Genomic DNA, 15,994 nt, shown 5'->3' on the forward strand with positions numbered 1-15,994 from the left:
AAAATTCTAATAAAAATCGAAAATAAAAATTTTAATTTTATTACGCCGTCAACAAACTTTGACAATAATAAATTCTATTAAAAACAAAGTACATGATCCTATGGCCAGAAAAGATAAATCTGGAATTGAATCAACATTAAAAAATTAAAATGATTATAAAATCCATTAGAATCTAATTTTATATAAACTTAAAATTCCTACCAAGCAAAAAATTTAAATAAAAAATAAAAATACAGAAAAAACATTTTTAAAACTATTTTAATTTTAAATTTATTTGTGTATTTATTTGCTTGTAACTTAACTTATTATACATTATTGAACAGTATTATTAGTATTCATATAGAATTTTTTTTTTTTAATGAATCATGAATCATAATTTTAAGCATTGCCTACCTATTATTTTGTATAATTTTATTTTAATTTGTAACGTAGTTATAATGAAACATTATATTATTTATATATAATATATATATATTGAAATATAAACTTGGCAACGTAGCCTAAAAAAACGTTCGCAATCGTTCGGTTTTCGACTAAAAAAAAAAAATTCATCGATAAGCAACATTCGTTCGCAATCGTGTTATACCCAACATAAACAAGGATATTTAAAATATCCTTGTTAAAATATCATATTTTCATTCAGGATGTCATTAATATGTTTGGAATAAAACGAAGAAATTTGCAGTTCTTATTTACCGATATGGAATAATATATTAGATTATTTGATCTTCTAATCTTCTATTTTTTTTCTATACTAATTAAATTGTTATCAACTGTATTTATATATACATATAACATATATGACAATACAAATATAACATGCATATTTACATTCATATTATGTGAAAATAATATTAAATCTTTACTATTTTAGGCTAGTCGCTGACTGGCAATTTCCAGTTGCGCGATAGTAATCACGCAATCGAACGATTTGTGGCAAAACACAAACTAATTAGTTGGTCAAACTGATTAGTTGCATGTGAGCTGATTGTCACATATCACTGTGGAAGTCACCCATGCAATTAAACTATTGCGCAACTGAAAATTGCCAGTCAGCGACTAGCCTTATATTTGGGATATTTTTTATTTTGACCCTCCTTATAATTGTACCTATATGCGCCCATGGCAAATTAATTTGTCCTGTGAGCCACTATAATGGGCACGCTGTTTGTCCTTATACGTATTATAATTTACTAAATTTGTAGTTGAGAAATTTGTTGATCAACGTCGCCACCGCACGCGGATTGTTCATGTGAACGTCGTGATTTCCGTCCACCACGACCGTACGGAAATTTGGATTTTCTTTGTACATTTCCACAAAGACGCCATACACGTCCGCAAAGTACAAGTCGCTGTCCGACGCCCTGATCAGCAGTGTGGGACACCTGACATTGGTCACCACGTCCCGGTGCTGTGCGGGCAAAAACCACTGGCTGTACGGCACGCCTAGCCGCACGTCGTTGGCCAAATGGAATTCGCCCGTGGGCCCGGGCCGCAAGTACCGGGCCATCAACGTCCTGGCCGACTCATCATCCAGTTGACCGTAGTGGCGTCTTTTAACGCGCTCCAACGCCCCCGGGTAATCGTACACCGGCGGTGGACGGCCTCCGTCGCTTGTCTGCAACGCCGGCACTAATTTGTCTTCGAGTCTAAGTAGTTCGTCGCCAGCTCGGCGCACGCTCCACGTGATCTCCTCGGGATACGCGGCCACTGGTCCGGCGGTGTCCAGCAACACGAGCCACGCGACGCATTCCGGGTAAACGGCGGCAAACAACTTGGCCACCTGTCCGCCCATACTGTGACCGAGGCACCCAAACGGCGACAACCACCGAACGTGGTCGACCACGCGCCTGATGGTGAGCGCATAGTTTTCCATAGTCCACCGCGCGCCCAACGGCGTGCCTGACGAGCCACCGTGGTTCGGCCAGTCGAAGCACAAGTACGTGCGGTCGCCGTCCAGCATGGGAATCAGATGGTCGAATGACGCGCAATTGTCCTGATACCCGTGGAGGCACATCACCCGTTCGCCGCCGCGGTGGTCCGATTTCTTGTGTTTGTCCACCCACAGTTTCGCTACAATTTACAAATCACAAAGATATAATTGGTTTAAGGAACTTATCCACTTTACCAGACAACGCCTTTTTTGGAGGGATAAAAAATATTGGGTAAATTGACTGTTAGTATCAAACTTATAAGATATATGAATCAATAGTGATATTAATTAATTGTTTAGTACAATAAGTGTAGTACACCTATATAAGCTACGTTCACCAACCTCGAGGTCCTATATGTTTCAATGCCCCCACTACAACTCTTAGGGAGTAAAAATAGTCCATTTTTCGGGGAGGGGTTGGATGAGTGTAACCTAAGCTAACTTAAAAGATGACCTAACCTAAGCTTATATAATCAATTATAGGTATATATTATACCTATAATGTTTATGTTATTAAACACGTTACACAAAAAGATGTTAACTTCAGAACATTGTAATTTCGAGACCAAACCCAATCGCTGAATTCTGATTTCACCATCATTTTCAATACCTAAATTTGAAAAAACGATTAAAAGGTGTGTAATACATTAGAACTATCATGAAAGTATATTTACGTTCACCGCTATTAGCATGGTCTGAGAATAGTCGAACTGTCGAACATATCAAAAAAAGCTGAGCACACCATTGCCAAGTCGAAAAACCAAAAATCTTTTCATATAGTTTTGATCGAAATCAAATATTAAATTAATTTCACAATAAGCGAATAAACATACATTTAAAAAAAAAACAAGTCATGAAATATTCAGACGTTTATTACGGATTCCTATGTATTTTATGATTAGAATTACTATAAAAATCGGAGTCCAATGTGAGCTGTAAGTCATCAGTCTTTTTTATAAAAAGAGGCGTAAGAGGCTTTCCTCAGAAACAAATTTTAGCATTAAAAATGCATCGGCTTCGCACGTTAAATTTATGAAAAGTTTCACACGTCAAAACGCAACATGCGAAATTCTTACTAGCCGCATAACTACATAAGTATATAACTATATATATTAGGACAATAATTGTAAAGTATTCCTATCGAAATACTCTCATTTTTATTTACTGCCATGCCTAGTTTATCCTTAACCATTTTGCTTTCATCTATACTTTATTATAATATTTTATCAATATACCATATACCCAACACAATTCCGTACAGCATGACTTGCCTCTCTACAAAATATAACAGAACCTGAGAGGCTGAGACCTGCCTACACATAGATACTTGATAGATTTTTATATAAATATTTAAAATATGTAATTTTGTAATTTAAGGCTTTGTTAAGGTATTTACACACTGCAGAGGTGGCGGTAAAAATGCAGCCGGAAACAATACATCACCGCCGTAATACATTGCCTTTAATAATATATAGGTATTATATAGACAGTAGACATATCATATATGTATATCAATAGGCAAATAGACGGACAATTTTGTGTAATCACCGTATTGTGTTACGCGGTAAATCGGTGTTCTCGGAGTGGAACATTTCCCCTTGAACAATTTTTTTTACCGCGTAAAAGCTGGCTGTGAACATACAAATACATACTACTAATGGTTGCTTTAGTGCCGGTTATTATAAGCGGTTATTAATTGTTCTGTGTTATTAGTGATGATGGTTATATATTTATCTGTTAGTTCTATATACATTCTTAAACAGCTGGACCGATTGCGACAAAATTTGGTACAGAATTTTATCAGACATATGGGCAGAAGATATGCTAACTTAGAAAGTGTTATGCCTAAATATCATTGAATTGAATATTTAAATTGTCAACACTATATTGAAAAAACGAAGAAAATTACATAATGATATACGAAATTGAATATCGTAGTAAGATTATAATATATTTTAACCACTATCTATCATTATGTATAAAAATATACTGCTATAGCATCATCACATGAAATGAATTTAACACACAATACATTTATGGACCATAAAAGAGATAGGATTTTTAACGGGCTACGATGTGCACGGGTTCAGCTAGTAACATATATTAAGTCATCGAGATAAAGAATAAACTTATTAATAAACCTATTCTTTATCTCGATGTATTATTTAGTATAAAGATGATAAAGTGTGATAGTGATACGTTAATGTAAGCAATGTAGAGCACCCATAAGGGAGGGATTGCCGAGCCTGGAATACAAGGGGCCATTGAAATTAATTTGGAAATCTTAATAGGTACGAATACTTATTTTGTATTAAGTAAATAATATTTTATAATATAAATGTATATCTGTAATTGTAATACATTGAGTAATTGTAATCGCTTGGAAATGAGTTGCATTTTATTGGAAATTTTGTATACAGCCCGCAAAAACATTTAGTACAGTGACCCAAAATTTGATGTATACGGGGTCAACTTATATGCATATTCTAAGTTTTAAGCATATATTATCTTCCTAATATATTATAATATAAGTATTTACCCGTAGGTATATGACATAATATAAACATACAATATTATGAAGCGTTATTATTCGTCTTTAGATAACATCTGTATATTTTATATAATATATACTTTATTATTTTATTATTTAAAATTATTTTACACTAAAAATTCTAACGTCGATTACATAATACTAAATACTAAAATATATTATATATATATATATTTCGCAGTTTTGCATGTGCTGAAGTTACGGCGACGATCTCAGTTTTTGTAATGTTCTTGCAGAAAGTCCGCCACGTGTTTGAATACCCTGTCTGGATAGTTCAAGTGCACGTCGTGGTCGCCGCTGACCAACCGGATGGTCACATTCGGCCGTTGGCTGTAGAACTCGTAAGCATCCTTCAGGTACGTGGAGTACCGGCCACAGTTCTCGTCGGCCAACACGAACACGGTCGGGCACGCGACGCTGCCCAGGATCTGCTTATGTTGGTCGAACGTCATCAGCGGATAGAACGCTAATTTCAAACGCTGGTCGCTGGCGAACGTATATTTGTCGCCGTCGCCGTCCACGCGGGCCAACGCTCGGCCGGCCAGTATGCGCGCGGATTCGTCGGTCAGCCTCGACGGCCGGCTGGCCATCATTTTGCCGACCGCTTCGTCGAACGTGTACGACGGTGGCTGTCGGCCACACTGTCGCCGGTGCAACGACTGCGCATTATCGATCCGGCTGCGTACCGCGGCCAACGTGTCGCCCATATCCACCGGCCGAGGCCCCATGGTGTCCAGCACGATCAGGCACCGGACGCGTTCCGGATAGACGCCCGCTAGCCACGAACCCAGCTGTCCGCCGAAACTGTGTCCCAGATACGCCAGCTCGGGCCAACCGAAGTGGTCCATTACCCATTTGATCGCGGCCAAATAGTTGGTGAACTCTAGCGGCACGTGAGCGGGGAAATGGTCGGAACGGCCATGGCCGGGCAGGTCGACGCACACGTAATAGTAATCGTCAGGCAACGATGGCAGCAACGTGACGAACGTGTCGCAGTTGTCTTGGATCCCGTGCACGCAAAGAACGGCAGGACGAGTATTGTCGCCGTACGTTTTTGCTGCAAATAAAATTCGTTTCGATATCAATTTACATGATGTATCGTGCAAGTACTGCAAGTTGGAGTTAGACGTGGCGAATGTCTGCTGCATATAAACAGTAGTAATAATAATATATTGATAAAAAAAATAAAAATAAATATGGATATTTATCAGAAAATAAATAAAAAACCACCAAATTAAAAGTATAAAATCGTAGTTTTATTTAAAAAAAAAAAAAAAAACACTTATCAATGTCACGACATATTATATAATTGCATTAAGGTTCAATGCGCATGGATATTTGAAGTAGATATATTAAACCTATATATAGTTGAAATCGACGAGTTTTCACAAAATCACAATATATGAATTAATAAAAATAAAACATAATACATATATAAATTTATATAACGCCCAGCGAATGACACGATAAACGGACCCACTCCTTGTGTTTGGTAATTAACACTATATATTATAAAAATCACCATTATACAAACTAAAAAAAACCATATAAAAATCAAAAAAATAACCTAAACCTGACCAATCACAGCTTATATAATTGTTGAAATATAATAAGTATACGCTTCTATTATAGTAGCTGAACCTCATAGAGATGATTAAATTTTGCTGCGTTCGGACAGAAGAAATGTATTGATCAAATCCGCAACCCTTTCCGGATGGTTCAAGTGTACGTCGTGATTCCCGTTTACTTTGACCACACGGACATTCGGGTTTAACTTGTAAATTTTCCTCACCAATTTATTCCCTGGAGACTTTTGTAGCGGATTGTCCGAGGCGCGCAAGTACAAAACGGAACACCGGATGCTGCTCACCACGGCCATGTACTGAGTCGGCGTAAACATCTGGTTGTAGAACACTTTGAGCCGCTGGTCCATGCAGAACGCATGACGTCCGCCCGGGCTGTCCACCAGAGACCGTTCGACGAGCACGTTCGCCGAATCTCTGGTTAACTTGGACAACCGTTTCGTGATTAGCGTGTCGACGGCCTGTTCGCGTGTGTACGACGGCGGCGACCCACTAGCCGCCTTCCTCTCGATCGTTAGCAGACCGTCGCACGCCGTTCTCAGCCATTTGACCGTTTCCTGCGCGTGTACGGGCTCCGGACCCGCACAGTCGATCATCACTAGGCTGGCGACGTGTTCCGGGTACAGGGACGTGAACAGGCTGGCGATTATGCCACCCATGCTGTGTCCAATGCACTTGAATCGGTCCCATTTCAGGTAGTCGATGACCCGCTTGACGGCCAACGCGTAACACTCCATCGTAATACGGAAACCGGGAGGATAGTGCGACGACCGCCCGTGTCCCGGAGTGTCCACGCACACGTAATAAAAACCTCGACGGAGCAACGGGATCAGCCTGTCAAACGTACCGCAGTTATCCTGTATCCCGTGCAGGCATAGTACTCGGGCATCGGAACAATGGCCCCAAGTTTTCGCTGAAATTAAACACATTGAAACACGTTCACTGGTTTGTGTTATTAGCGGGGACGGGATACCATTTAAGTTTAGCAATGGCGTAACTCGTCGTGACATTTTTTAATTGCTAATATTGTTTAATTATTATTATTATTTTGCAATTTACCCATTCACGATGTCGACTTTTAGGCTTTTTAAAACTTTTTGCGCGAGATGAAAATTCGAAAGATTCTATAATTAGTCCCCAAACTTCAAAGGAAAACATTTACAAGTAAGATGCTTACTAAAACAAGTTCATACAATTTTTGAGTGATAAGAAATATTTTTAAAACCGTAAAACTAAACATGAAATAAATTTAAACGATGTTCTGTATTTAAGATTTTCCCTTTATCCGAGTACTGACTTTTATAGAGTTTTTTGCTTAAAAACTAAATATTTTTTGCCATCTATGGGTCGGGCCACAGTGCGGTATTTTCGACGTCGGGAAAACCCATTCCGAGTGGCTGCACCACACTAGAACGGCAAACCCGTTTATGGCGATTCTATTTTCAATTTATTGATGCACATACGTAATTTTTTTATTTCTCATCTTAAGAATCTAAATATCCTAGAAATATATTAGTTGCACTGTTTTTCTAACCTACCTTTTAAATATTTTTTTGGGTATTCCTCATAAATCTGGTTTATTAGAGCTCATTTTTTTCCTTTTGGGAATAATTTTGAACTAACAAAGAAATCGGATGGGTCATGAAAAGGCAGCCAAATTTGTCAAATTATTCATAGAGTTTTTTAAACACAAAAAAACTTCAGACCAAACTTGAGTAAAACTTTGTAAACTAAACTATTGACTACAAACAGCTATTTCCAAGTATATAAAGTTTTTTTTTATCAGCTTCTTATAGTATTAAACTTACAACAGCTCAACAATTACAATTGACAATTTATTATTTATTAATTTATATTTGGATTATTTTTATTATCACTATTCACTGTTTACTATTATAGACTATACAATTATTGTTTTGTTTTTAAGTTTTCATACACTATAATAGTCATACACTATAATATGTCGGACGACCGGGCACCGTATCAAAGACAATAATACGATTAACGGAGCGGCGAAACACAGCCTATGGAGGTTACGGCAACGGATATTTATAATACGATTATTACGGCGCTGATATGGCGGCACGCGTCGCGTGAACGGCAAATCAAGTCGCGATCACAAAAGCACAGGCAACGCTTAACCGTAAGCCGGCCAGCGCAACGACAGAACGACGGACCGTACGTTGACAAAGGTCGTTGGGTAACTAACTAGGTCAACGTTTCACAGAGTCTACGGCGGACGTGCGTTTTCACTTATCGGTGACAGCATGCTAGACGGGCGGGGAAACGGCACGACCGGTTCACAGACGCATCGGCCATACATCGACTGAGGCGCTCGAACAATGTCATTAGACATTACATGCGTATGTAACTAGATTTTATTTAAATTTTATAATTTTTATTGTTTGGTTATTTTTAAATTTCTGAGCAAAACAATAAACGAATTGATTTAACAATGATGTATTTGTATTTCTTGTGTTAATGTACACGATAGTCAGAGTCAACTCCAGTACTACTTGATTCGAACATGTAAACTCTCTAGTGCTTCGATTTTTAACTCCAGTATCTTTTTTGATGGAAAAGTAAATCTATAGTTGGTGCTCGTTAAAATTCAAAATATACAATTTTCAGTCATTTACAAAAGCTCCAGAAAAAAAATTAAGACAAAATGGAAATTTTTACACAAAATTAGTAATCGACAAAATCAATTTTGGTTAGCTATGGGAGTTCAATTGTGGAGAAAACTAGCTTGAGACTGAGAAAAATTAAGGGATTTAGTGATGGCAGTGAAAACTCTTAAAGAATATTATAAGAGCCAGATGATGAAGAAGAAGAAGTGTAACTCTAAGATTTCTCATAAATTTGTCTCCTTTTTTTACAGTAATTTAAAGTTCAAATGTTCACAAAAATGTATCAAATTGAAAATTTACTATTTATTAAGTAGTTCAAAATATATAAAACATTCAACTTCTGCAGCTAAGAATTGAAAATTTAAAACAAAGTTCCACATAAGTAGTAAATTCTGTAACCAAAAATCTATATGCTTTTGTCTATGTTACGCATGGGCTAAAAAAAGAAAACAAACAGTGCGACAGTGCACTGATATCGGATGGTTAAGCCTTTATTTATTATTTTTAATAGGGAGGAGAGGCTTTTCACTTTGTGCACTCAATAATTTTTTTAAATCTTGGTGTAAGTGAACTCTTGTTGTACTAATTATGTAAGTTATTAAAATACATGGTAATAAAATGTATTTTAATAGGTATGATATTTGCTTAATATTTCTAAAGTATACTAATAGTATATTAAAGTACATGATTAACCCCCAAATTTAGTATATCTTGAAACATTTATTTAAAAATAACCAATGTCAGATTAGCAAATTATCAAAATATAACATATTATAGCCTATTGGAGGTAAATCTATGAGAATAATATTAAACACAATATAGTTATATTAATTGTATATTTAAAATACTTATTTATGTCTTTTACCAAAACTATTTAAAATGATTAATTTTATTGTTAGTATAAGTAATAACAAGAAATTATATAAATACATACATCATCTTAAAAAATTGTAATGACAGTTATATTTTCATTACTTATTGATTATGTAACCACTCTGAATATAATCAAATATTTCTATTGCTTCAATATTATATAATTAACCAGTTATACCCCAGTTTATACTTTAAAATTATAATGTACATTCCAATTACTATTTGAAAATAGCTAATATTTAAATATTTAAAAGAGACCTTAATTGTCTACAATTATTTCCAAATACAATTTTAAGTGTAAAACATTGGGTACCTAATCCTATAGAAGCCTAAAAAAATGTGGTCTTATTTAATGAAGCACTGTTTTATTAAATTCAGCAATATAATATGTCATAATATAGTAGTAATATACCTACATGGCTATAAGATAGTTTCACAAATAGAACTTAATTTTAATACAACATTAAAGTTTGATTGCCAATTTAATTATAACTTGTTAGTATTAAAAAAATAATTTACAAAACTTACCAGCAATATGTCCCCAAGGAACCGGTATTGAAATCTCTTGTGGGTTCATTTTGGAAACTCAATTTGTCAATTCTTACTGAACCATAAATATCAAACGCTTTTTCTTATATTTTATATTCTATTCATTTATAGTTGATACAAGCATATCAGAATAACATTGACTGGTTCATGAAAACATTATAATATATTGCCATTGGCTATAAGGTCTTAACCTCCGTAAGCAGTATATGCAGTCACCTATAGGCTACAGTATCATAAAATAACCGTCTCCAAACATGATTCGTAATTCGTAAATCGTAAATCCTTATCGACTATTGAGCTCATCCTATTGTCAATTCGTCATAATATGTAAATATAATAGTTTAAGTTGTTTATTTACTGTTTTAACGATATTAATATAGATAGTATACACCAATGGACTACACACATCGTCATTACCATTGAAAAAGAATGTTCATTCTTCATTCTCGTTACGGTAATCCACATTTTATACACACTATAAAGTATAAATTAGTAAATTACAAAGAAACAAAGTAGAATGTAGATGTAGATTAACACGACGCGCAGCAATGATAACAGTGTTTATGTGATAAAATAGCATGGCAACTTTACTGCCGCGGCCTATGGGTTGTGATAAAATTGAACTTATCTAAATTCCATGTGACAGTTGTAAGTTGTGACGGTGGCATGTTTATGTCTAATCTAATTCTAAATGGGCGTAAAGCAATATTATAATAATATCGTATTTGTCATGACAAAATATAATATTCTGTCATAGTATTCGTATTATGTTCTGAATGACATTAGGGCCAGTTGTACCGTCTCGGATTAAAGTTAACCGGAGTTTAATCGGCCGAATTTGCACGGTTAAATATCTGTTATCAGCTGATTAAGCGTAATCGAAGTTTAACCGTAGACGGTACAACTGGCCCTTAGACGTATAATTAATTTATATGTCTATATTGTGAATAACTATACAATTAGTAATAGTTATAACTTATATCATAGGCGTGTCTAGAACTTTGACGCAGAGGGTGCAACCTGGTGCGAACCCAAGGGACTAATGGGCCCTAGTCCTCTTTTTTGAACAATTTTTCTTAATTCATGGTGCCACTTTAAATCGCAGAGGGTGCAGGTGCATACCCTGCACCCCCCGTGGACACGCCTATGACTTATATAATAATATTACCGAATTACACGTAAAGGACGTTAAAGGACGTCATTGTATAACGTCTTTGAAATGTAAGCTAGTAAGCATACAATATAATTCTGATTTATTTTACGTAGTTACGTTATAGGCTTATAATATATAATACGTTATACGACATTGTAGTAATGTAGTTGTAGAAGCTATCTATTTTCTGTAGATCCGAGAAGTTGAGACCATAAACACTTGACACAGAATGACAGAATTATATTATTTTCTACAAATTAAGTGTACGCTCAGTTTTGTTCATGACAAAATAAATGTAATTTGTCATACACTCTTATTGTCTTATTTGCGATTTGCGCAGTATATAAATAATAGCATATTAAGTAGGATGTAAATAGCGTTTTTTTTAAATAGAATTTAACATAAAACCATACCTAAATAATAGGTACTAGGTAAACTTATACTATTTTAACTCATATTGATATAGTTACAATGTCACATTGTGGTACACCTAGATATTAAATTTAAAAAGACGAACATGGTAACACATTATAAGTATTTTACCTATACTACAATGTCTAAAAACTCCACTGGAAAACCTTGATTTTTTGTTTTGTTTTTGATCTTCATTCTTCAAAAAGTTTCAATAATTCTCCGCCAGTATAGGTAGTAGGTATACATAAAATGTCTACCATCAACTAAATTAAAGAGATTCTAGAACTTATATAAATACTTTTATGCAAGAGATTAAATGTTATGCTAAAAATAATTTTAAACATGAATAAAAAAATGTATATACAAGTAGTTACACCAAATGCATGTAGATTTCCTTATTTTTCATACCAGTATTACAACATAATATTTTTATTTTTTTATTAAGAGCACGCCACACCCGCATGTGTTGTCTCTGTCTTACAAACGTATAACATAGCAAAATCTGTTTAGCGCGGGACAACTTTACTTCCTTTGTATTTATAGTAGAATTACCAAAATTTCACAACGCATAGGTAAGAACTTTATCTGTGTCATAGCGTAGTTATTTTTTTGATAACATAAATATAATTAAAGTTATAAGCTTAAGAAAATACATTTATTTTTTCATTAAAATATTAAATTACTTAAAACTATTGGTTTGTGCTATCAAAAAAATAACGAGGCTATGACACAGACAAACTTCTTACTTATGCGTTGTGAAATTTTGAAAATTCTATTATAAATATTGAGGGAGAAAAGTTGTCCCGCGCTAAACAGATTTTGCTATGTTATACGTTTATAAGACGTAGACAACACACATGCGGGTGTGGCGTCCTCGGCAACATAGGCCTTTGGGTTTACTCTGTTTACAGTGAGAAATACAGGCTGTCCCACAGAGATCTGACAAATGAAATAACTTTTGTTCTAATCAATATTTTTAAAAACTTTCTTTTAAATATAATTCATAGACACTTGCGCTACATTTTTAGAATACATTTTTTAATACTGAAAATAAAAAACTCAAAAATTGATAAAATTTTTTTTCGAAATATTTAATATAACCAATTTGTAAATCTGATTTTAAAAAAAATTTATATGGTAAAAACATTTATTTAAGTCAAATTGCTGATTTTTCACAATTTTTTTATATATCAATATTTTCGTTAAGTAAATTACAGTTAATTATAGTAATTTATAGTTTATAGGCACATCACATATTATTAAAATAAAAATGCAATAAAAAAAATAATTATATTTTAACATGCACCTATTTAAAAATGTTCTTATAAAATATTTTTAAAAAACTTTATATTATTTGAAATTAAAATGTTTCTAACATAAACTAGATCGTAATTTACTTAACGAAAATATTGATATGTAAAAAAATTGTAAAAAATCGTTCATTTGACTTTTTAAGTGTTTTTCCATGTACATTTTTCTAAAAATCAGATTTACAAATTGGCTATTTAATTGCAGGATATTGAATATTTCGAAAAATTTTTTTCTCAAATTTAAGTTTTTTATTTTCAGTATTAAAAAATAAAAAATGTAGCGCAAGTGTCTATGGATTATATTTAATAGAAATTTTTAAAAAATATTGATTAGAACAAAAGTTATTTCATTTGTCAGAATGTCAGATCTCTTTGGGACACCTATTAAAAAATACATATTAATACATATAAAAAGAAAAAATTACATGAATTGTATCTATATCTATTATATATCTACATTATACTAAATTTTGGCTAGAAGATTGGCGGCTTTGATGAATTGTATGATGTTAGTAATGGATTGAGGATTATTGTTTAATATTTCTGAAAGTGATGATTTGGGCAGGTTGAAGCTTGTTCGAGTATTGAGAATTGAGATATATTATGTTCGGCAATCGGTGAAGAATGAGGATGTGTTTAATGGTTACTTGAACACCGCAGGTTGTGCATATAGCATATTGGAGGTTCTTCCCGGGACATTAGAAAACTGTGGGAGATTTTTGTGTGTCTGGTTATTATTACTTCGAGTTTTCTATGGATTTCGAAGGGAAATGACCAATTGTCGGTGTTATGTTTTATGTGGTTTAATTTTGTGTAATAAGATGTTCACTTTTGATGCCATCTTTGTTGAAATTCCTTTATTATAAGTATTCGTATGTCACTGGAAGAAAAGATTTTTATGGACGACGATAGAGGTGATGTGATAGCATTTTTGACTGCGACAACATAATATTATTTTAAGATGAACTCACAAAAGTTACTAAAATAAAATTGAATTTTAAAAAGTTATAAAATATAGCTTACCGCCTATATAATAAAAGATTTATACCTACAATTTCAATTAGCTTGGGGTTTGATTAAATATGAAAGCAGATTAAATTGGTTAAGAATTTAACATAAGGTTTATTTTATTAGGAGTTACATCATTGACACAAAAAATCACTACCACAAAGTGATATTAATGTGATATTTTTTTTTTATTAGTACCACATATAGAACTATAAAAAGTAGAAATTTGAAAATGTTTTTTATAGCACAAAAAGATCCAACATATTTTGAAAATTATATCATGTATAGAAATTGCCAATATAAAAACCCTTTTGGCCAAAAATGCCCACAGTTAATCCTTTTAAAATTACAATAAAAAATTAACTCAGCCTATTAATAACTGCAAACCTATAAATAATTATATACATATATTAAACAACAAATTATTTTAAATAATAGAAAAAATTGCTTTAATAATAGGTACTACTGTCCACAGTTCAATCTTAACTCTTGAAATTGTAAAATATATTGCTTGTGAATTATGATCATTCTTCATATACCAATAATTGTCTAACCAATCATAGGAAATGCCTTTACCAAAATCTTTTCAATTAAGTTACCTACTGAATAAATAAAGATACTTAACTTGATGTTTGTGATGTTACTATTGTTTAGATGAATAAAAGATGCTTAAGTAATAATACATAATAATAACTAAGAAGTATATTTAACTATTTAAGCATAATTTTTTTGTTTTTATATAGTTATTTTTAAATCTTTACATTTAACTTCAGCGCCAAATATTAAAATTTGATTAGATTAGTTTATAAACTCTTTTCCTTATGTTTAGAACGTCTTTATCACTCGCTGGTTGTACAGCTGTTATTTTATCACTTGACCTGACATTCATATTTCATTGTTCGTATTGCAGGCCTCTATAACTCCATAGGAAAAAAGTCATAAGACCCCGTTAATCATTAAGGTTTTCATTTTGTGTTTAACAATAATTTAAGCATATTTTATAATTTAAAAACTAATCAAAATGAGTGGAGCAGTAAAGAAAGTCAGCTTGGTTAGCTGTAAGTATAAGTTCGTTAACTAAATCTCAAAAATAAAAGTATTATTTTAATAGTGTGTTAATTTATGTTATATAGCAATCATTGCCACAGTCAAACCCAACTTACAAACTTTTGTGAAATACGCTAAAGTAGAGTTAACTCCTCCCAAATTATCTGATTTGCCTGAAATAAAGAATGAGATTTCTAAAATGATACAAACAGCTAGAACTGGACGTTGGAAGAATATTACCGTTAAGGTTAGTTTATGAGACACATATCTTAAATGTTTGTATTGAAAAATATATTATATATTAAATAGTTATTCAATTACTTAATGTTACATACCCTGTTAAATGAGAAACCGTCCAAAATAGCTTTATTCTTGACAGTAAAAATTTAAATCATTCAATAATTTTAAGTCTTAATCAATATAATAGCATTATTTTATCTATAGTTTCAATTGAAATGTTTTAAATTTAATAATGGTGTATAGTTTTATTTTCTTGAAATCAAATATTTTATAGTATAATAAATTTGTTATGAATGCCATATTATTAATACTTGAATTCCAAATATATTTTGTTTTTAAGTACCTATCATAATTTATACTTATTTTAAATATTTTATTATATTTTATAGGATGCTACACTCAAATCACTCATCGCTATTGAAGTATATATGTGGTTCTACGTCGGTGAATGTATAGGAAAGAGGCACTTAATTGGTTATGACATCAAGTTATAATTAAATTCCTGTAATTTAAAGTAAATAATGCTTCTTCAGATTGTATACATTTATTTTGTATCTAGAAATTATATTATTTTGTAGGAATACAAGTACAACATTTTTATCATTCAAATTCACATGTAAACATTTCTACAGTTATATAAATAGTAAACGATAAACACAGTATTATTCCTTATTTTTATTTGTAAAAACCATATCCTACAATC

The 15,994-nt window shown here is 32.9% G+C and overlaps 4 protein-coding genes across 5 annotated transcripts; 1 reads left to right on the forward strand and 3 right to left on the reverse strand.

The window, feature by feature from the left end:
* Positions 1 to 16: 16 nt before the first annotated feature.
* LOC149059021 (serine hydrolase-like protein) lies at positions 17 to 2,073 on the reverse strand. Its single transcript, XM_089219804.1, has one exon. The coding sequence runs from the start codon at positions 2,015 to 2,017 to the stop codon at positions 1,184 to 1,186; it is 834 nt and encodes a 277-aa protein (XP_089075930.1). The 5' UTR covers positions 2,018 to 2,073; the 3' UTR covers positions 17 to 1,183.
* Positions 2,074 to 4,696: 2,623 nt separating this feature from the next.
* On the reverse strand, positions 4,697 to 5,632 carry LOC107165723 (serine hydrolase-like protein). Its single transcript, XM_015514082.2, has one exon. It carries the CDS (start codon positions 5,630 to 5,632, stop codon positions 4,697 to 4,699), a length of 936 nt encoding a protein of 311 aa, XP_015369568.2.
* An 86-nt stretch (positions 5,633 to 5,718) lies between these two features.
* LOC107171672 (serine hydrolase-like protein) lies at positions 5,719 to 10,674 on the reverse strand. Of its 2 annotated transcripts, none has more exons than XM_089219802.1 (2): positions 10,099 to 10,674; positions 5,719 to 6,980 (listed from the first exon to the last, which is right to left on the reverse strand). In XM_089219802.1, the coding sequence occupies exons 1-2, from the start codon at positions 10,145 to 10,147 to the stop codon at positions 6,139 to 6,141; spliced, it is 891 nt and encodes a 296-aa protein (XP_089075928.1). In that variant the 5' UTR covers positions 10,148 to 10,674; the 3' UTR covers positions 5,719 to 6,138. The 2 variants fall into 2 exon arrangements, with proteins under 2 accessions (XP_089075928.1, XP_089075929.1); XM_089219803.1 differs by lacking the exon at positions 10,099 to 10,674 and adding an exon at positions 7,127 to 7,268.
* Positions 10,675 to 14,899: 4,225 nt separating this feature from the next.
* On the forward strand, positions 14,900 to 15,953 carry LOC107165711 (ATP synthase F(0) complex subunit g, mitochondrial-like). Its single transcript, XM_089219806.1, has 3 exons — positions 14,900 to 15,062; positions 15,138 to 15,298; positions 15,681 to 15,953. Exons 1-3 carry the CDS (start codon positions 15,026 to 15,028, stop codon positions 15,783 to 15,785), a joined length of 303 nt encoding a protein of 100 aa, XP_089075932.1. The 5' UTR covers positions 14,900 to 15,025; the 3' UTR covers positions 15,786 to 15,953.
* The last annotated feature ends 41 nt before the right edge of the window (positions 15,954 to 15,994 follow it).

The sequence above is a fragment of the Diuraphis noxia genome, unplaced genomic scaffold (assembly GCF_037042655.1).
Source record: "Diuraphis noxia isolate RWA-SAM2 unplaced genomic scaffold, SU_Dnox_SAM2 contig0002, whole genome shotgun sequence".
NCBI lineage: Eukaryota > Metazoa > Arthropoda > Insecta > Hemiptera > Aphididae > Diuraphis > Diuraphis noxia.